The sequence below is a fragment of the Etheostoma spectabile genome, chromosome 8 (genome assembly GCF_008692095.1).
Source record: "Etheostoma spectabile isolate EspeVRDwgs_2016 chromosome 8, UIUC_Espe_1.0, whole genome shotgun sequence".
NCBI lineage: Eukaryota > Metazoa > Chordata > Actinopteri > Perciformes > Percidae > Etheostoma > Etheostoma spectabile.
In genome coordinates, this window is record NC_045740.1 from 11,783,964 (window position 1) to 11,805,256 (window position 21,293).

The 21,293-nt window shown below is 40.2% G+C and overlaps 2 protein-coding genes across 3 annotated transcripts; one reads left to right on the forward strand and one right to left on the reverse strand.

The window, feature by feature from the left end:
* Positions 1 to 2,534: 2,534 nt before the first annotated feature.
* Positions 2,535 to 10,277, reverse strand: LOC116694783 (zinc finger protein 124). Its single transcript, XM_032524664.1, has 4 exons — positions 10,143 to 10,277; positions 9,444 to 9,921; positions 3,043 to 3,669; positions 2,535 to 2,958 (listed from the first exon to the last, which is right to left on the reverse strand). Exons 1-4 carry the CDS (start codon positions 10,275 to 10,277, stop codon positions 2,687 to 2,689), a joined length of 1,512 nt encoding a protein of 503 aa, XP_032380555.1. The 3' UTR covers positions 2,535 to 2,686.
* A 1,909-nt stretch (positions 10,278 to 12,186) lies between these two features.
* prr5a (proline rich 5a (renal)) lies at positions 12,187 to 20,614 on the forward strand. Of its 2 annotated transcripts, none has more exons than XM_032524082.1 (11): positions 12,187 to 12,441; positions 13,705 to 13,835; positions 15,955 to 16,080; positions 16,161 to 16,241; positions 16,794 to 16,842; positions 16,975 to 17,032; positions 17,141 to 17,232; positions 17,369 to 17,509; positions 18,212 to 18,347; positions 18,633 to 18,908; positions 18,991 to 20,614. In XM_032524082.1, the coding sequence occupies exons 2-11, from the start codon at positions 13,705 to 13,707 to the stop codon at positions 19,278 to 19,280; spliced, it is 1,380 nt and encodes a 459-aa protein (XP_032379973.1). In that variant the 5' UTR covers positions 12,187 to 12,441; the 3' UTR covers positions 19,281 to 20,614. The 2 variants fall into 2 exon arrangements, with proteins under 2 accessions (XP_032379973.1, XP_032379972.1); XM_032524081.1 differs by lacking the exon at positions 12,187 to 12,441 and adding an exon at positions 13,364 to 13,449.
* Positions 20,615 to 21,293: the final 679 nt, after the last annotated feature.

Consider the following 21,293-nt stretch of genomic DNA (forward strand, 5'->3'; position numbering starts at 1 on the left):
TAAGAAAACTTTCCGATTAACCAACACACAACCATGTGTATATATATACACACACACACATGCATACACACACTTTTGTTTATACTTACTGCCCTGCTTACTTCTACTGTACATAGCATATTCATTCCACTGTTAATACTTTAATACTGTTCATACTGGATTCATTCATTCATTTATTATTGTTTGTTTTTCCCTAACATTTGGCCCATCCCAAATGTGATTACATCACTATTTTACTTATATCTTTGGTCAAGCATATTAAAAGCATTTGAGGGGAAAAGAGTTTTTTTTTTTTCTTCACCCAGGCTTTCTCCACATTGCTGGCTAATTTATGTTCACATGTAAGCAGCCACCTCAGTCTTTGTGCATGATCGATATTTATAAAATCATTATCTCATTACATCTTAATTAAAGCATTGCACTGTTCCAGATAAAAGGGACAGTAGAAAACAAATGGAACTCATTTTCTATGTTGTTCAGACAACACTTCGGACAGCTCATCATTTCTTCTTATTATTAACATTCCGTCCACTTTTAACAGCCAAAGGTAAAATACCAGATCTCGACTGAGCACGTACAGATCTTGGCTTTTTAGTCAATTTATATAAACATAAATCTCCGTACCATATTCAGTTCTCATCATCATACAAATTTGCGGTTTTAGTCCTTATATTGTAAGCCCACGTGACAGATACTCTTAACATCCCAATATTGGTTGTTTTTTTTTATTTTAAAAAGGCATCACTAAACCCAGAGTTGCAATGTGCATATTTAGACCAAGAACCACTCATTTGTTTATCCCAGATACATATTTACCTCGTAATAATGAGTAATTAATTTCAAACTTAAGCTATACATTTTTCTTACGAGCCTCACATGACTCCCATTCCATGTCTTCCACTAAAGCCAATTTTGGCATATATTTGTACACACTCATAAAATACGTTATGGCACTGATTTGCACTGTAGTAGACCTGGGCCTGTTGCACGAAACTAGGATAAGGGATTAAGCCGGGATATTCAAGTTATCCTGGATGAATTTAGCTTCGACTCGGTTGCACGAAACCAGATTGAATTAAGCCCAGCACAGTAACCATGGAGATTTATTCTTTGCGGCTAGCCTGGTCCAGAGCAGGCTAACCCAGGCTAAGATTATCCTGGAGTCTCATGTGTCAATCAGCTGCCGCTCTGATCCGAAATAAACGTGTTAACAGTTATTCCGTCTTCTGCATGTGTTCTGCTTTATTTTTATTAACATGCATTAGCTACTTGTCTCTATTGTTTTTCGCGAGTTTGATTTAAACCCTACTACAGCTGTTTAGATGTTAGAAATGGTTGCACTGGCACCCAGATGCGGAGTGGGACTTTTCCCGGTGGGACGGTGGTGTGTCGAGGCCGCCTGGCTGCGGCCGCTGCCCGTGGCCGCCGCCGTGGCTGCTGCCCGGTGCTCGGGGCCGTGCCCGGGGGCCGGTGGCTATTGCCTGCCAGTAGACCTGCGAGTCGCGTCAGTGTCCACCTCTCTCTGTAAAAGTAGAGATGAGCACGCAGCGTCCGTGGTCTCAGCTTCAGGTTTCTACAGGACGCGCTCCGGAGATTAAGTGTGACGATATAATGTAGCGATATTCCCAGATGATAATGGCAGACTGGTCAGAGACCAATACATTCATGATTTCATTTTCTTGTTGCTTGTCCTTCTCTAATGAAGGGTAGTTTGTGTTACTCCTTAATAAGTGGGCCCATTGTTTTTTGTTATACCTTACACTGGTTTCATAACCTTCTCAATAGGTCTCACATCCCTGGACCAATAACGTGGTCTATATACAGCACGTATGTAGTGGAGTTATCATTCATCACAATGGGAACACCACAATGCTTCTTAATCTTTTTATTTTGGTGCGGTCACTTGTCAGAAGAATAAAAAACCATGAGCGTGTATTGAAGTCATTTACTTTTTTTTCTAGTTGTTGTCCCTTTCTGATTGTTCTGTATGAACATTAATTGTACAAAGAATTAGATATAGCTTATAGAGATTTGTGCGTGGTTGTAACACATGTTCTCACGTTGTGAATAAGGGTTTGAAATTGAGCCTAAAGTCCTTGGTCCATTTCCCGAGAGACATTAGTTCCCTCTGCTCTCTTTTGAGGCAAAGTAGATATTTTTAAACCCCCACACATTCAGTCGGGTCCGCTAGTTGGGCTTTTTTACTCCGTTTGATAAGAGCCGTATTTCCCTTTTTTGCATATTCTTCCCCTCCTCGTTACTTTCCATTAGAAGCTGCTGCTCATTGGGTGAAACATTTGGCGCATGCGTCTTCTCATCTCTGCATCAGTAAATCTGTGATCGATAACGTGGTCTATTTGAGAAAGCCGTGAACGTGCACTTATCCTGGCTATCTACCACCTGGCTTTGACATAGCTCACCTGTTCATGCCTGCTCGGCAAACGTGCAACCGATTAAGCCGCGATGAAGCAGGTCACACTAAGTCAAGCTGCGCTTTATCACTTATCCCTGGATTCTTTATTCTACTTCGTGCAACAGGCCCCTGGTTGGTGTCTATCTCCATGACCACTCAATGTATCCAATAGTTGACCAAAGCTGTTTGCTGCATAAACCCAGTGGCATTTCTCCTGTCTCAACCTGAAGGGCACATACAGGTGAAGTTCTTCCTGCCACCATACATTAAAGATTAGTTTTCTGAAATATCTTCCACATATTTTTGAGTCATAGAGCTTCTCACATGAATGGCTGCAACAGCTGGAACCTCTGTGCTGCAGTTGTTCAAACTCTCAACCGTGTGCGATCTCATGTGGCCTTTTAAGTGCCCGATACATCTGAAAGATCTCCTACATGGTTCGCAGGTATAAGACTTCTCACCGGTGTGGATTCTCATATGGCTTTTTAAGTTACTGCTACATCTGAAAGCTTTCCCACATGTTTTGCAAGTATAAGACTTCTCACCTGTGTGGATTCTCATATGTCTTTTCAAACCTGAAATGGAACAAAATCCTTTACCACAGGTCTTGCAGAGGTTTGGCTTCTCACCTGTGTGCATTCTCATGTGACCTATTAAGTGACTGCTGGCTCGGAAACATTTCCCACATGTTTTGCAAGAATATGGTTTTTCACCTGTATGGGTTTTCATATGATAGCTCAATGATGACATCTGAGGAAATCTTTTCCCACATGTTTTGCAAGGATATGGATTCTCCCCCGTATGGATTCTCATATGAATCTTCAATGATGCTATTGAACTTAAGCATCTCCCACATGTTTCACAAGAAAACAGCTTCACATCTGTATGGGTTCTTAAATGATAGTTCAAAGATGATTGGTAATTAAATCTTTTCCCACATGTTTTGCAAGAATACAGCTTCTCACCTGTGTGTTTTTTTTTATGACCGTTCAATATATCAGTGAATCTTTTACACAAGCTCAGAGTTTGATCTTCACTTTTCTTGTAACTAGGAGTCAACATAAAGGCATCAGTCTCCTGCTTCAGTACAAGCTGCTCTCCCTCCTCACTGGTGCAGAGTTCCTCCTGTTCCTCTTCTTTAATCTGTGGAGGCTCTGGCTCCTCTTGGTCCACACTGGAGTTCCTCTCCTGAATACAGAGCTGCTGCTGGTCAGTGAGAACCTCCTCCTCCTTACAGACATGTTGCTGTCGGAGCTCTGGAGGGGAAAAAAGATGAAAAGTAACAGGATGCTAATGTTACTTGTCTTATAATACATGAACGCTCCAGCATCAACTTTAACATCTCTGATCACTTGTCAATAACTACAGACATTGACATCCCCTTCCCAAAAGATAAAAGCAAGATATCCTTGAGGAATCTCAAATCTCTCTTACCCTCAGCCCTCTCAGCCTCCCTAACCAGTGAAATGTCTGCCTGCCCTCCCCCACTGATTGATAATCTCTCAGATGGGGTCAATTATTATAATGACACACTCTCCTCCTGCCTTGATCAGCTGGCTCCCATCAAGACTAAAACAGTTACATTCATACACTCTGCTCCCAAACTCCACCATATGAAATTATGTAAGCGCCAGCTTGAAAGACTTTCCAAGAAAACTGGTTTAACAGTGCATTTCCAAGCCTACACAGACTACCTCCAGCAATGCAAAGACACAAATCCTAGCCAGGTCATCCTACTACTCAAAGCTCATTCACTTTGCCTCCAACAACCCAAGACTCACTTTTCCACAATAATCCAACATCTCAAACCCAGTGACAACACCTCTGAATCATTTTATTTAACAAGTGCAACTCTTTCCTTTAATTATTTCAAACAAACATTAACACCATCTATATTACCCTCGTCTTTGCGTGCTATATAAATAAAATGCATTATTATTGTATTATTACTGTGACGTTAGAAGAACGGACATTGAGAAAGAAAAAATACAACAGTAGTCTTTAAGCCAGTAGAATCCTATATGAGTCGTACACCTCTGATCATTTGAAAAAAACATCATCGAGGTTTTACAGACCTAGCCTGTGTAACTTGATTTCTGGTTTCCAAACGATATCCAGCAGTCTGCGCTGGCGATCGATCTCTTCTTTGTACTCGATGATAGTTTTTTCAAAAACTCCGAATATTTCTTCAGCAGCCGCAGTTAGTCGCTCGTTGACAAACTGTCTCAAATACTGAACTGCAGCCATTTTTGCTCAATGAGACTACACGTGAAATAATTGTCTGCAATATGACTTTGATAGCTAGTCGTCCAGCTATTTGGGCATGCAGCTAGCTACCATAGACAGTTAAAGACAGCTAGCTAGCTACAAGAGCTAGCCAAAGAGGCGCTACTGTTGTTTACTTCCGCTGGGTGTCACACTGTTAAGTTCCGACAACGGAAGTGCGGGAACCTTTTTTCTTGGCTTTCAACCACAGACAAGAAAGCTTTCAATTGCTGTCATTCTTTTCAAAACGTAACATAACTTACTTCCCTACACTTATATTTATTAATCTTTAAAAAGGCATATAATGCCCAATTATATGCCCAATTTCCAACTGAAAGAACTTGTGCATCACCATGGCATCTTCCCCCCCAGTTGCGTTGAGAAGCTCGCAGGCAGGTTTGACTTACATTAACTGTTTTAGTCTATCATTTTAATTAGCAATAATTAGCCTGTGTCTATGTTATTTCCTAACATATACGTTCTCCGTCTCTGCAAGATTGAGAATGATTGAGATTTCTCATAGCACAGCTACCAGAAGACTATCAACTTTAAGACAGGTTGCTCACGTCACATCTACATCACCAAGCTCAGCTGGAGGCTGGGCAGTAACCATTTCTGTAAGCCTGGTGGGGTCTCTTACCACTGTTAAACATGCAAAGGATCCTCTCATTTCTTCCAGTTTCTTCTCTTCATCATTTCTCCTTTTTTGTGTAGCTTATAAAAAAAATTCTTTATTAATTTAAGTTCCATAAATTTACTATTCAATTGTAAATTATTTTCATCAAGATAACACTACCACCTTTTTCTCCATTGTTTCCTTTTTGGGGACATTCTAGCTTTAACATCATCTATCGAACTCCACTACATTAATCTGACAGCTTTAGTTACTAGATACTTTGCAAAGTAAGATTGTTTGGATCGTTGTTTTTTGAAATGTGAGAATATTTCTGCATTGAGTACTTTTACTTTCGCACATTTAACTGATACTTACATACTTTTACTTAATATTTTCAATGCAGGACTTTTACTTGTAAGAGTATTTTTATAGTGTGGTATTACTTATTTACTTTAAGTAAAGGATCTGAGTAGCCTAATGTAAAGCTGATTCTTTGGAAATACAAGTTTTTTTCTGGACAGCAACACTTTAAGGATGATGATGATGATGATGGTAGTAATTTTAAGTTTATGACATTGCTGCTTCTTCTGTGTAACCCTCCCTCTCTCCCTATATGGTAATGTTATCTTGATGAAAATAATTTATTATTTAATAGTACATTTATTGAATTTAAATTAATAATATAATTTTTTCCTAAGCTACACAAAAAAGGAGAAATGTGATAGAAAAGTAAATAGAAGGCTTACAGAAATGGTTTAACCCTACTGCTCAGCAGCCAATGGGAACTTAGGATACGCACCATTCAAACTGGAGAAGTAGCTAAATGGCTCAAAACTCATGTGAAGTTAATGAGTAAACAATGCCTTGTCTATGTGTGTGAGAAATCACGTGTATTTTTACTGTTTGGCTTTCCATAGTGAGAGGGTCAATGTTTGAGATGAAAACATGGGCAACACTTAGAAAAGTCCACAGCCGACTTAATGTACACAGACCCACGGTGAGCATTGCAGGATTGACAGGTCGGCCTGTAGCCACCCCCTAAAATATAAACTGCTTAATCATCCATGTTTAAATATATGGGAATATAATTCATGAACATCTTGCTGTAATGAAGACTTGATACTTGCGATCAAAACCATAAACTCATGGGGCGCCTTGGGGGCTCACCTTGTAGAGCACCCGTGCAAAGGCTCAGTCCCAGGGTTTGAATCCGACTTGTGGCCCTTTGCTGCATGTGTTCTCCCCCTCTCTCTCCACACTTTCCTGGCTGAAACTATCCTGTCCGTTAAAAGCCAAAATGCCACAAAAAACAAAAATAAAAAACATAAACTCATTAGGAAAATGTTTACGTAGGGTCATTTACCATACCCACGGCACTGCTTTCGTTTATTTTAAGGTTTATATCTTAGCATATTCATACGACTGTCAATACCTTAATACTGTTCATACTGCTCATGCTTATTCATTTGTTGTTGTTTTTGTGTCATGCCAAACATCATCAGAAGACATCACTATTTTACATCCATCTTCCAGTCTTGAGTATACAAAGCATGGAGAAAAAGGAAAAAATACAAAGAGCTTTTTCCTCTTCTCCCAGGCTTTACTGGCAAATTTATGTTTCACATGTAAACAGCCATCTGAGTCTTTGTGTCTAATCCATATTTACAAAATCCATATCCAGTTTTATCTTAAAAAACAAAGCATCAAAACATGTCATCTGTTAGAGCTGAAATATTTCCCACGTTTTTGCAAGAATATGGCTTCTCACCTGTGTGGATTTTCATGTGGCCTTTTAATTTATCGCTAGATCTGAAATCTTTCCCACATTTTACAAGAATACTGTAGCTTCTCAGGTGTTTCTGCAATTCTGAATTATTCCTAAAAATCGTTCTCACACGTGCCATTTCAAAGACTTTTCACCTGTTTGAGTTTTACTCTGAATCCCTGACAAGTTAAGAGTTGTTTACGTTGTTACTGTGACTTTTGCTTTCGCGATGTCTCTTCTTTGGTTGGGGCTCTGCATTTCTAGTTGATTCTGAGTCCCCATGCCTGCCTCCACTATGATGCTTTGAGTCTAAGCTTCATTAGAGTTATGAGAGAGGAGACAGGGGTCACTGTTGTGTTTCGGTACAAGCATTGACAAATGGCCTAGGCCAAATAAAAGTTGGACTGGCTCATAATGTTAGCTGTATTTTGTTGCCCATTATATAATGATACATTGAAAGAATATATTAACATGACCAAGTTTTGCAAGTATACGGCTTCCCATCTGTGCGGATTCTCAGGTGTCTCTGCAATAGGGAATTACACTATAACTAGCCATGTGACTAATTAACTATAGATTTATTTTTGTTTCTGTGTCATGCCACAAGGGATTACAAGACATCATTATTTCACATACATCTTCTAGTCTTTCATATACAAAGCATGTGGAAAAAGAACAAGAGCAGAAACAAAAAACTGAACAAAAACAGTATCCCAAATGAGCTTTCAACATAAAAAAAAAACAATTAGATATCTACAGATTATCTTGATAAAGTTTTTTCTCTCTCTTCTCCCAAGCTTTTTCTACATTACCTGCTAATGTATGTGTTTCACACGTAAACAGCCATTTCAGTCTTTCAGCATTAAACAACAAAATATTCATTTTTATTTTCCTAAACAATGCATCACACTGGTCACATTTAGAAGGACAGTCAAAAAAACAATCTTTTTCTATAGCTGTCTGACAACACAGACAGATCCGCTTTTCTTCTTCTGGATTAATATACCGTCTACTTTCAACAGTCAAAGTAAGTTATCAGATCTCAACTGAGCAAACAAAAAATGTCATTAAAATAACACCTTTTATGAGTACTAGGTACTGCAGATAGATGAGGGTTTTCTAAGAGGATTTTCTGTTCTAGTAAACAATCTCCATTTATTACAGCACTCAGAGTAAGAGAGTATCTGCTGCATTTTGTCTTTGGAAGGTGACAGAAAATGATGTTACCTGCATACAAAAGAGAATACGTATCATTCCCTTCCCACCTCTATTCTGTATTTCTGGTTAGATGCTAAACTGCATCTTGTTTTCTTAGTAGGCCTACTCACAGTCTGTGCAGTGTCAATACATGTGAATCTCCAATCTAATATTTACATGAATTTACTCACTAAATCTGCACGTTTATTTCTTGCCTTTATTTGAAGCAGTCTAAAATCAAAACCAACTGTTTCTGGAAAAACTACTTTCCATATACTCCCAAATCTCTTGCTGCTGCATCTCCTGTCCAGCAACAACTTGATTTTGATGTCCTCTGCCTCTCCCAGCTGGCCTGTAGCAGGCCTGGTTGGGTGTCTATCTTAATGACTTATAGTTGACTAGGAGTTGTTATCTGCATTATACATAAAAAAAAAAAAAAACGTTTTCTCCAACACGTGGCAAGAATATGGTTTCTCACCAGTGTGGGCTCTTCTCATGTTAACCAACCTCCAAAATGTTTTTGAGTTATAGAGCTTCTCACCTGAGTGGGTGTGACTACAATTGGAACCCCTGTGCTGCAGTTGTGTAAGACTTCTCACCTGTGTGGATTCTCATATGTCTTTTCAACCCTGAAAGGGCACAAAATCCTTTACCGCAGGTCTTGCAAAGGTTTGGCTTCTCACCTGTGTGGAATACCATGTGGATTTTTAAGTTACTGCTACATCTGAAATCTTTTCCACATGTTTTACAAGTTATCGGCTTCTCACCTGTGTGGATTCTCATGTGTCTTTTCAGGCCTGAAAGGGAACAGAGTCCTTTCCCACAGACCTTGCAAAGGTACGGCTTCTCACCTGTGTGGGTTCTCATGTGGCGTATCAAGTTACCACCAAGTCTGAAAGCTTTGCCACATGTTTCGCAAATATATGGCTTCTCACCTGTGTGGATTCTCATGTGGCATATCAAGTTACCACCAAGTCTGAAAGCTTTCCCACATGTTTTGCAAGAATATGGCTTCTCACCTGTGTGGATTCTCATGTGGCCTTTTAAATTATTGCTAGATCTGAAATCTTTCCCGCATGTTTTACAAGAATACGGCTTCTCATTTGTGTGGACTCTCATGTGTTTCTGCAAGTCTGAATTATTCTTAAAATCTTTCTCACACATGGGACATTTTAAAGACTTTTTACCTATTTGAGTTTTACGTTGAATCCCTGACAAGTTAGCGTTGTTTACGTTGTTACTGTTGCGATATCTCTTCTTTGGTTCTGGCTCTGCATTTCTTGATCCTAAGTCTCCATGCTTGCCTTCACTCTGATTTTGGCTCTCAGCTTCATGAGAGCTGTGAGAGAGGAGACAGGGGTCACTGTTGTGTTTCGGTACCACAGAGCTTTTAACTGAAATGTGGTTTAGAGGCTGTTCCTCCACCACACCGATACTGAAGTTCAGAGTCTGGTCTTCATGTTCACCATGAGTAGGAGTCAACATAAAGGCATCAGTCTCCTGCTTCAGTAACAGCTGCTCTCCCTCCTCACTGGTGCAGAGTTCCTCCTGTTCCTCCTCTTTAATCTGTGGAGGCTCTGGCTCCTCTTGGTCCAAACTGGAGTTCCTCTCTTGAACACAGAGCTGCTGCTGGTCAGTGAGAACCTCCTCTTCTTCCTCCTCCTCCTCCTCCTTACAGACATGTTGCTGTGGGAGCTCTGAGGGACAAAAGACAGGGGTAATAGGACACTAACGTTACTGTTATGGAGGAAGAAATAAATGCAACACGTACCATGTGTTTTTGAACCATTAGGATCATACATGAATCGAATTCCTGTTAGTTTTTAAAAACTATAAAGGCTTTACACACCTATCCTGTGCAACTGTATTTCTGGTTTCCAAGCGACATCCAGCAGTCTGCGCTGGCGATCGATCTCTTCTTCGTACTCCACGATGGTTTTTTCAAAAACTCCGAATATTTCCTCAGCAGCAGCAAGTAGTCGCTCTTTGACGAACTGTCTCAAACACTGAACCGCAGCCATGGTTTCTCAAACACAACTGAAATACTAAGCTGAAAGCGCGCTTGTTGTTTACTTCCGCTGGGTGTCACAGTGTTAAGTTCCGACAGTGGAAGTGCGGCAGCTTTTCTTTCCGCTATAACTGTAAGCATTTTATTGAAAACGTCTGTTTTAACGTCCGTAGTAAGGATGTCGTCTATGCAATTTCGCTTCATCCCACAAAGGAATTTGGTTACAGTAAATACGGAATAGTAATTTTTCATTAAAAAAAAATAACATGTAGAAAGTGGTTGAAACACAGATTTAGACCAGTCTGACTCGACTAGCTGCTGTTCCCGTCACACACTAGAAATAACAGACAAAACCCGCAGGATGCAGGTCTTTTACAAATGACATCAGGAAAATGCTGTTACACACACATCGGTCATCCACATCACACCATTAGTTTTACAGCCACTAGGCCCATTGTCACTCACTGTTGAACAAAGACTCCCATTGTATAATGATTGTTGATGTGATTGTTCTGTTTTTAAACATATTAAGGTATATAGAAAGATACACTTATTGCATCACTGGACAATTATGCATGCAGGTGAAAAAAGAGTTTTGAAAAAGCACAAACTAAATACAAAAAAAAAACAGAACAATAACAAAATCCCAAATAATATGTTGACATAAAAACCTCTTCTCCCAAGCTAACTTTTTTTTCTTTTCTTTTTTTTTCTTTTTTTTACACATTACTGACTAATTTAAATGTTTCACTTTTATTTTTAGCATGAAGCATATTTACAAAATAAAAATCTATTTTTATTTTACTTTACAACCAGCGCACTGTTCACATCTGGGCCTACCGTCGAAAACAAAATGGAACTCATTTTCTAGACCACACAGGCAGACCTGCTTTTCTTCTTGTAGATTAACACACGGTCCACTTTCAAGTCACAGTCAAGGTAAAACACCAGATCTCAACTGAGCACATAAAGAATTTTGTTCAAAACGAATCTTACACCTTAAGAAATTCATATGATCAAGATATGAATGAGATGAGTTAATCTTATGTAATCAATCTTTACACTTGGCACTGCCGGACAACGGTTTTCTAAAGGGATTTTTTTTCGTTTTTAAACTAAACTCCATTTATTACACAACGTAGAGTGGTAGATGATTTCGTTTTTGGACGGTGACAGTATTAAATTACACTTTACCAATTTTGCATGTTTTCACTTGTTTATCGAATTAATCATCTGCACAGAAAAAAACTGAATCTGGGTAAAGAGGCTTTTGTTTATTTGGATTCGCCTATACAGTGTGTTAATCTGCGCCTCTTTGAATTACACCGTGAACAGATTCTCACAACATGCATGTCATGGCTGTTTATATTTGCATATCTTATATACCATGCAAATATGTAGGCTAATCCTCATGTATTCATGGGGCAACTGAAATGTGCTGTACGCCTAATTTCAGTGATTTGTATGATGCCAGCATAAGGTTTCTCATTTACACCACGACCCATAGAAATAGGGGATTATATGCAAAATGCCTGCGCCTGCTTTGACAGATGGCAAGTCACCCACTGTGTTAAACGGCGTAGATTGGGGCCAGTGTAGCTGCGTGTAGCCAACTACACTGTTTTCATTCAGCAATATGCAGGAGTCCAAGGCAGCGTGGCACATGGCCCTTTCTCCAATGTCTGCATACCGTTTGTGCTATTCAATATATCTCATCCTGGGGTCAGGGTATTTGTGCCAGTTAGAATATTTCTCTAAAAAGTCTGCGTTTTAATACTATATGCATAATAAAGAAACATTTTGTCCAGGGCATGAAATAACAAATTTTGTGTTTAATTTTGAATCCCAGTGATTCCCCTGTTTTGCATGTAGTTTTAACCACAAATGCGCGTCCACGAGCCCAGGTTCGCTTTTTTGCATCTCGTCAAAACAAAGCGGGGGCGAGCCAGTGAGCGAGCGAGCGGCTGCGCGTGCCTCATGAATGAGTCCCCCTCCAAAACACCAAAGCACAGCAGGTCGGACCCTTCATCCGCCTGCACCCTGATGCCCGTGTGGGTGCGCAGACCGGCGGGGAACAGTGGAGGAGCCTGCCGCTGAGCCCGGACAGTAAACACTTGGTGTTAGTGCTACATGACCGTTTCATCCCGTCGGGAACAACACGACAGGATAAAGGCACGGTGAGTGCAGGCTACAGTGGGCGGGCAGAGACGCATGACAATATGCGGGACTCCAACTTTGTGACCATTATCATACACTTTCTATCCATAGGTGGACTTTATGACGCATCTGTGGCCGTCTGTGTGTGCCCACAAGACAGTCACGTTGTTTACTGTGCTACTTTGTCTCATTCTTTCGTCCACGTTGGTAGAAAAAATAGAAAACCCTCCACGTACGCACGAATGGCTGTACATTCCTCCCCGTAGGATGAACGTGGACTGTTGTTTGCGTGTCTGGACGATTGGCTATCGTATGTCGAATAAACATGACGGGGCAGTACAGTGGGATATCAATAGGCCAGAAAAGCAATGGAGATATATATTGGAAGTGTTATCGATCTGACTGTAGTCGCTCCTAAAAGGAGGAGGGGTGAACAAAAGCAGAAATGCCCAGACTGGCGTGGCATGGTATGTCGGGTAGACAGTGTGTAGTCTGTCTCTGTTCCTCTGGCTGAGATGTGATCTTACTGTGATGCAACTCCAACCAAATACTCCTAAAAACGCACCATTCACCCATTTTATACTTGCATGCAGGGTGGTGAATGAGGCTCGTGTCGTGTCTTTGTCTGTAGAGTGACAGCCTAGACTGTTGTTCTCGCCTCTGACCAGGGGATGGTGCTTTACTATGCCCAGCATGTTTCTATGGGTAGACACCCAAATAGACTATAATACTGTACTGTCATACAGGATCTTTGGCCTTTTACAGGAATAATTCACTTCACACTCATACTGTACATGTACACACATGCACTTCCCCTTTTTTCCTCTGATGCAACGTGTGTGTGTGTGTGTGTGTGTGTGTGTGTGTGTGTGTGTGTGTGTGTGTGTGTGGTGAATATACGGTTAGGGTGGAGCTAAACACTTAGTGAGTGTTGAAATAACAGAATAAAGGAAATCTGATTTCACACTACAACTCCCCTAAGGAGGCCGCAAATGTGTTGCTTGGGTTTCTCCTGTACCCCTGTGACCGTAAGTTTTACTTTAATTTATATTGTCTGTGTATTCTTGTGCTTCAGTGTTAGTGTTCCTTATCTCATTCATTGTCTCAAAGCAAGTGGTAACAGGAGTATCATGAGAGCCTCAGACATTTTTCCCTGATGCCTCACACAGCTGCGTGATCCACTTGTGATCCCTGCCGTATGCTTTATGTGCCTTTGATGGTACGTTTACCTTCAGTCAAAGCTTAATAACCATTTCTTCATCATCTCCCTTCTATATATTCAGATGCTTGATGGACTCAGGCGGAGGCACGCCTCCCGGCCCTCCTCACGACCCCTGTCGCTCAACTTCAGCACCTTCTCTGCCCCTCCCCCGAGCCCAGACATGGAAAGCAGCAGTGAGCATCCAATCAGGAGGTGAGGCTCAGTTCCTGTGATTAAAATTTCACAACACACAGCATCCTGTAAAATGCATGAAATAGTAATTAGCATTTATAAAAAATCCCACTATCTCTTCTCACAAAAGATTTCATTCAACGGCTGAGCTTTGCTTGCAACACTTTGACCTACTGATAATGATCTCCTGGTGGGATGTTTGATTGACTTTGTACACTTGCTTTTCATGTTTTCCGTGTGAACGTGGGTGTGTGAGGGGTCTGTTGTTTACTGCCGTGCTGTCAGCAGAGAGTTTCTGAACTGCGTGGGTTTGAACTCATCATTTCTTCTTCTTCAAAGTGCTAGTTTTCACCAGTTCCTCTTGAAAATGTGCAAACAGCGTTTTCTTTATTTTATTTACACTCACATCCCAAAGTGAGTTAGGATTTAAAAGAATCACCTCTTTTAGAGGGGAGATTGTCAACTATGTTTATTGCATAAGCATTTACTGCCTATTGCAGATATATCAGTTTACAGTATGTTGGCCAATAAGTAATGAGAAATGTATGTACATAAATCCCAAGGATACATTTTGATAGTTTTGTCTTCATTACATAGTTTGTCCACCAGAGTGCCCTGACAAGTTATTCTTTCACAATGTCCCGCTCAGTACAGTTAGTACTCAACAAAATGAAAACTTATTTTAAAACTGTTGAGTAGATCAATACCACTCATGTCTGTATGGTAAATATAAAGCTGCAGCAGCAGCCAATTAGCTTAACTTGGCATAAATATGGCAAACAGATGGAATCTGCTAGTCTGACTTTTCTTTTGAAACATAGAAAAGACTAACAAGGTTATGTGGCTAATCTCTTAATTGTCAGTGGCCTACCAGTGCTGGGTCAGTCATTACAAACTCTGTCTTTAACTTTTTTCTTCATTATTTTTTTTTTTTTAATTTTTATTCTACTAGAGATTATGGCTGGGCAATATATAAATTATCTATTGATATTGTGTTATGAGACTAGATATCGTCTTAGATTGTGGATATGACATAGGTTTAAACTGTTAAAAAATGGTCGAAGAATCTCATTGTTTAAAAATATTTTGCAAAATCACCAATATTCAATCCTACAATATTGTCACAATATCGCTATTGGGGTATTGGGTAAGGTATTTTTCCTCTATATCACCCAGCCTAACTAGAGATCCCAACATTTCTAAAGGTACCAAACATGACAGGTTGGATTTGGAGAAATATATCCGAAAAGATACACAGGACATCCAGAGTATGTCTAAAGGGTTCTGGGTTTGAATATTTCATTCAGTGTGAACTTCATAGTTGAAATAAGATAATACACAACACATACAGTATGTCATCCTTTCAGACAGTGTAGAATTAAAAAAAAAAAAAGTTAAATATCTACATAATTATCAGCTTCAAAGATCCTGTATCGGTCTCACACATTGCACTGCTTTTTGCTTTTTTTTTTGCTTTTTTTGTTGTCCTGCACCAGCTGTGATGAAAATGAAAGAGCAGGAAAACCTTCTTTATTGTCCCACATTGTGTCACTGCTTCCTATCCCTGTTGTTGTTGTTGTTGTTACCATAATAAGCTGGGCAACTTCCTCCTCCACCTCCTCGCTGTACAGTGACAAGCACAATAAAGTCCCAACTGTTTCAGTCTGCTTACACTGCAGTTCCTCTGGCATCTGTGCTCTGCATACATATTCCTTTGCATCAATGATTATATTGTATTGAAAGAGAGGCAGAGAAGGACGACGATTCGGCCCAAGTGCATGTGCTATAGTTTCCTCCTCTTCTGAGACCTCGAGCAGAGCTGTGGCCCACCTCTCGGATTGGCTCCACCCATGCTGCTCTTAACGTGCTGCCCCTCTCTCACCATACATCATTCTGTCCTACTTCTCTTCTCCTCTGCCACCGGCCGCTCTTTCTATTGTCATTGTTTTTTTTCCCTCTCTGCGTACTCTATCCCTCTCCCAGACTCATGCTGCTTATGTTCTCCCCTCCAGCTATCTCCTCGTGTTTCTTCTCTGTGTCTCTCTGTATGTCAGCACACAGCCTGACCTTCTTCCTCTCTTGTCCACTACTTAGTGCATACTCTTGTTTCTTTCCACTTCCTCTATATCTCCCTCATGAGGACTCTGCACCGGCTGAAGTTGATGAGCTCTCCCAGCCTCAGCGAGCTGGGGAAAAGCGAGAAAAGTTCACCAGAGGACAGAGGAGAGAAGCAGAAGAGGGCAGGAGCCAACGCCACCTGGAACAGGTATGCCAAATACAATTGTGGTACCTCAAATGCATTTTGAACAATTATGTAGACAAGTTTGTGTGTTTGCTGTGTTGCAGCATCCACAACGCTGTCATCGCAGTCTTCCAGAAGAAGGGTTTGGCAGATAATGAACTCTACGTCCTCAACGAAGGTGTCCGGTAAGTTTAGACTGAAACAGAAACAGCCACACACATTCACACAGTACAGAGAAAACATCATTATTTTAGACTGTTGATGTCATGTTGTGCTATAATTAGTATAATTACTGTCTGTCCTACGTTTGCTGGTTGTACATTTTTCTTGTGAATGAGTTTGTTTGTGTACTGTATGTGGGTATAGGGAGTCATGTGGTCATGCCAGATATCTCATTATCTTTCAAACCAGACCCATTACTTCTATCACATCAGCCTCCATTACAGCCCAGTAAACATATTTCCATATACAGAAAAACCACAAGGAAGTTAACACATTTCTTCAACTAGACAAGAAACTGTTGCTCTGGAAAAAAAGGGTGCTCGGTAGATTTACTTCCTTTGGTTCTTTCATAAAATTGCACATGTAATGAAGTTAAGTAATTCATCGCAGGTTGTAAACTCCTTATTCACACAGAAATGATAAAATAAATACTGGCAATACTGTCCATCCTGTGGTTATTGATTGTTGTGTTTGAATCATAAAGTGAAGCAATAACCACCCATTTGTTTCCTCAGGCATCTGTTAAAGACTGAGCTGGGGTTTTTCTTCACAGAATATCTTCAGGTAATGCACATTTAAAATCAAATGAAATAGAATTGGGATTAGTACATGGCTGCGAAACACCATTCAGATGAATAAAAGCGGCGGTGTCTCGGATATTTCTATTTAATGGCATCTTTTCACTTTATTCCACAGAACCAGTTGCTTACAAAAGGCATGGTCATTCTTCGAGATAAAATAAGGTTCTACGAAGGTATGGCTGACTGGAGAAATGGTCGGAATACATTTTGTAGTGGTCTGTCCACATGAACTCAACTTGAATCCACTGTCTTTTTAACTACTTCCCGTGTGACTGATGTAGGTCAGAAGTTACTCGACTCTCTGGCAGAGACCTGGGACTTCTTCTTCTGTGATGTTCTCTCGATGCTGCAGGCAATCTTCCATCCGGTTCAGGTACACAAATATCCTAAGAGTCATCTGGTTTTTGTCTTTGCTGCACGGAGGATCAACCACCTTAAGTAATTAACCTTCACTTGATGGGGATCATTTTGCTCACTTCTGCTGTTTTCTGTGTCCTTACTGTGTGCAGGGTAAGGAGCCCTCTGTGCGACAGCTGGCTCTGCTTTACTTCAGAAACACCATAGTTCTGAGCGTAAAGTTAGAGGACGCCCTGTCTCGACCTCGTGCCCGCGTGCCCCCGTCTGTTACACAGATGCTGCTTATTCTACAGGTAGGCCTGCAGGCCACACCTAAAGGCCTGTTTCCTCACTCAGTTTGTTTTTTTTCTTTCTGACCCAACAAGTAAAAACAACATCAAATTATGTGTTTCTTTTAGCTTTGCACATGGTCACTAATCACATTAGGGTGAACCACTATCCCAGATGATAATCACTTGCAGTTTTGCATCTTCGGTCGAGCTCCAATGTAATGTCTAGACATGAATATACACACATCTGACTGAATGGCATAAACTAATGACTAATGTTTTCATTATCAATTGATCTGGAATTATTAACATTTTATTAACATCTTCAAAAATAAACAAAAACCTTGTACACAGGTTTCTGACTCTGATTTTAGAGTGACATTTAATTATTGCTCATTCTCATTGCTTTTAGGCTTTATTGTATGATACTAATATTTTTTATTGTTTCTTAGTGTGTGATCTACATTAAAAAACAAAGTTATTCAATTTACACTGACATGAGTCAGAGAAACGTACCACATTCTTACGTGTTAGAATCTGCAAGAAGAAAATGTTAGACATTTTTATTTTATAAATGGCTTATTCTGTGAATTTAATATCAAAAGTGTCATCTATTAGTTTTCCCATGGTCTTGATTGCTTAAGCACCAAGGGTTAGGGTTAGGGTTAGCTTTAGCTTTTTTTTTTTTCTATTGGTGTGACTCTGTTGCCTGTCTCTGTCTGTTAGGGGGTCCATGAGTCACGAGGTGTTAATGAGGACTACCTGAGGCTCGAGTCCCTGATTCAGAAGGTGGTCTCCCCCTACCTGGGCACACACGGGCTTTACTCAGGGGATGGTGCTGAGGACCATTGCTGTGTTTTGGGTGAGAAAGTGAACTCAAAAGCAGGGTAATGGGGGCCCGGAAAGCTCAATTGGTAGAGCGGGCGCCCATATGTAGAGGTTTACTCCTCGATGCAACAGGCCCAGGTTAGACTCCGACATGCGGCACTTTGCTGCATGTCATTTCCCCTCTCTCTCTCCACTTTCATGTCTTCAGCTGTCCTGTCAAATAAAGGCCTAAATATGCCCCAAAAATAACCTTTAAAAAAAACGTGTCTGACAAGTGACATACATTAAACACCCTCCCGACTTTTTTCTTGTCTTTTAGAGAAGCGTTTGCCGTGGGGCTGGTCCAAGTCTACGGATCAACCGTCTAAAAACCCTGTGGTACGATCGAAAAGCTACAATATCCCTCTGCTGCTGACCCCTGTGGCTGAATATGACCCAGATGCCAGCTCTGTTGGCAGTGGGGGAATTCGGCGCCACTCGGCCTGTGAAATTATAACATGCCTGGAGGAACAAGGACTGGCCTACGCTGACTTGGCCTCATCTGAACTGTCTGGCCCCGCCTCAAACAGGCTGTGTGTGGGCTCTCAGTTCAATGGTATGTCACAGATCAAGATGTCTAAAAGAAAAAAAATCATAATGTGATAATTCATAATAATTTAGTACCCTGTCATTCACAGGTATTGTACAAGCGGGAGCGAGTGCCATGGACTTGCCTCTTTCGTCTCCCTGTATCCTTCCACTTCATTCCTCAGGAGCTCTGCACGGCACTGAGGCTACAACAACAATGACTGATCTAAGTAAGGGTGCATCCTCCACGCCGCCCAGTGAATCATCCAGCCCTGAAACCATTATTGGACAAGTGCTAGAGTCGGCAGACTCCGACTCAGATGGGATATTTATTGATTTCCCACCTCACTCCTCAGAGGCTATGGGGTACTGCCGCGAGAGCAGGCAAAGCACTGTGTAGCTGTGGTTGCCTCTAGGAACACACACACACACACACACCTTTTCAAAGTGTACGTTGAAAATATGTGGGACAGATTTAAGATCAAACTACATTTCATTAAGATGGTACCATCTTCCTTTGTTACGAATCAATTCCAACTGCTTTCACTGGTGAGTAAAAACCTCACGACTTTAACATGTCTATTTTATTTTGAAGACACGGTAGCTGTGACTTTATCCAAGCTTTTTATCTTGAGCTTTCAACTAGTTTCATAAACCCAAATAAATCAGATTAAGGCAGAAGTCTGGTGATATTCTATATTTTTCTTATAGAGAACAAATTCCATGAAAAGATCAAAGTCAATGATCAATTGATCCCTGTAAGTTAGCTTCTGTAGCCAAAGCCTGATTTATTTTCATCTACTGCCAAAGACCTCAATTTTGTCCAAAAACTACTAAAACACATTAATGAGCCACATAGTTGCACTAACATGTTTCTTCTTTTGGATGAACATGGGCACTGTAGTTTATTTTTGACTCAATCCCACATACACATTGCTTGTACTGTAAATACTCAATAGATCAACAAATGTATATTAATCTGTGGCTGGATATAGTCCCCAGCAAATGCAATATTTACTCCTCTTTAAGTAACTTATGTTAAAAACTACGGTGCTCAGCTCTTTAATGGACTTATTTATCTTGCATTTTCAACTAGATTATTGTGACCCATTTTAAAGATGTATATCTTTAGTGTAAACAAATGGGTTTGGAGCTGACACATGCTGGGGAAGTCAGAAAGTATTGAGAGATGGAGTAACACATTGATGTTTTTGGTCTTTTCATGAGATTTGTTGACAATATCAAAAATATACACTATACATGATATTAACCCCTTCTTTCAACTGGGGTTAAAATCCCCAAAACTGGAGTGATGAGGTTTTCAAACAGCGTTAGTTTCATACCTCTACTGGAAATGGCTACGGAAGAAATGGCTCTTAAACCCACCTTTTCATGGAAAAGTGACAGAAAGTTCACCTATTTATCATGGATTTTTTTGTATTTGTGTATTTTGAATCTTGCAACTGTTTACGCTTCGTTGTCTGCCCTTTTGGCAGTAACACAGTTATGAGGTCTTCTGCTCTCTCTTTTGTACGACATCTTATGAAAATGTGGACTGTTGAATTGTTTTCATTGTCAGCGGCGGCTATAGAGGTCTAATGCAAACTTTACTTCTTAGAGCAAACTTCAGTGTGACAGCCTTTGCTTTTCTGTATTAGCTCTGTACAGCAGGACTTTAAGGAATGACAATGTTTATTGTTTACATTTGATAAAGACATGAACATTTTGACTGAATGTCGTCTCACACACTGTATTTTGCACCACCACTACCTTGTAAATAAAAATGCATTGTTGGTTTTTAGGACAGCTAGATAGTGTAAAGTGAGCTTTTACCTTTAAATGACTTGAGATTTTAATAAGGGCTTTTTAACTGAATCTTTTTCAAACGATGTTTCACCTCAAGCGTTTTGTACTTTACTTTTTTTGACAATCTATGATGTCCATGAAGTTGTACTTTGTATTAATTTGTTATACTAGCCCAGTAAAAATTAAATAAATTTGAATAGTATTTAAAAACATGGGTTATCGCCTTCTATTCTTAACAATGGATTCATTATAAATAGAATATTTTCTGATTCAAATTGCCATGTGTATGAGGTTGGTCAATAAGAGGGATCTACAGTTGCAGCTGGATTTAGTTTTACTGTTTGTCAAGCTCCATTAAAGGTCCTATGGTATGAAAATTTTACATTTTTTTAGTTTTTTTTTAAACATTAATATGCGTTCCCCTAGGCTGCCTATGGTCCCCCAGTGGCTAGAAATAGCGATAGGTGTAAACTGAGCCCTGGGTATCCTGTTCTGCCTTTGAAAAAAAATGAAAGCTCAGATGGGCTGATCTGGAATCTGGCTCTTTATGATGTCATAAAGGGCAAGGTTACCTCCCCTTTCTCTGCTTTGCCCGCCCAGAGAATTT

Bases quoted from the DNA above. Each gene is read 5' to 3' on its own strand.
- LOC116694783 (XM_032524664.1), bottom strand. From the start codon at position 10,277: ATGGCTGCGGTTCAGTGTTTGAGACAGTTCGTCAAAGAGCGACTACTT. The intron at 3,670-9,443 runs GTAAAAAGTCTT...TTTCCCCTCCAG, and splicing joins TCAACGTAAAACTCAAATAG to AGCTCCGACAGCAACATGTC. The intron at 2,959-3,042 runs GTGAGAAGCCAA...GAATCCACACAG, and splicing joins TCACATGAGAATGCACACAG to GTGAGAAGTCTTATACTTGC.
- prr5a (XM_032524081.1), top strand. From the start codon at position 13,414: ATGTGTTGCTTGGGTTTCTCCTGTACCCCTGTGACC. The intron at 16,843-16,974 runs GTAATGCACATT...TTTATTCCACAG, and splicing joins TCTTCACAGAATATCTTCAG to AACCAGTTGCTTACAAAAGG. The intron at 17,233-17,368 runs GTACACAAATAT...TACTGTGTGCAG, and splicing joins CAATCTTCCATCCGGTTCAG to GGTAAGGAGCCCTCTGTGCG.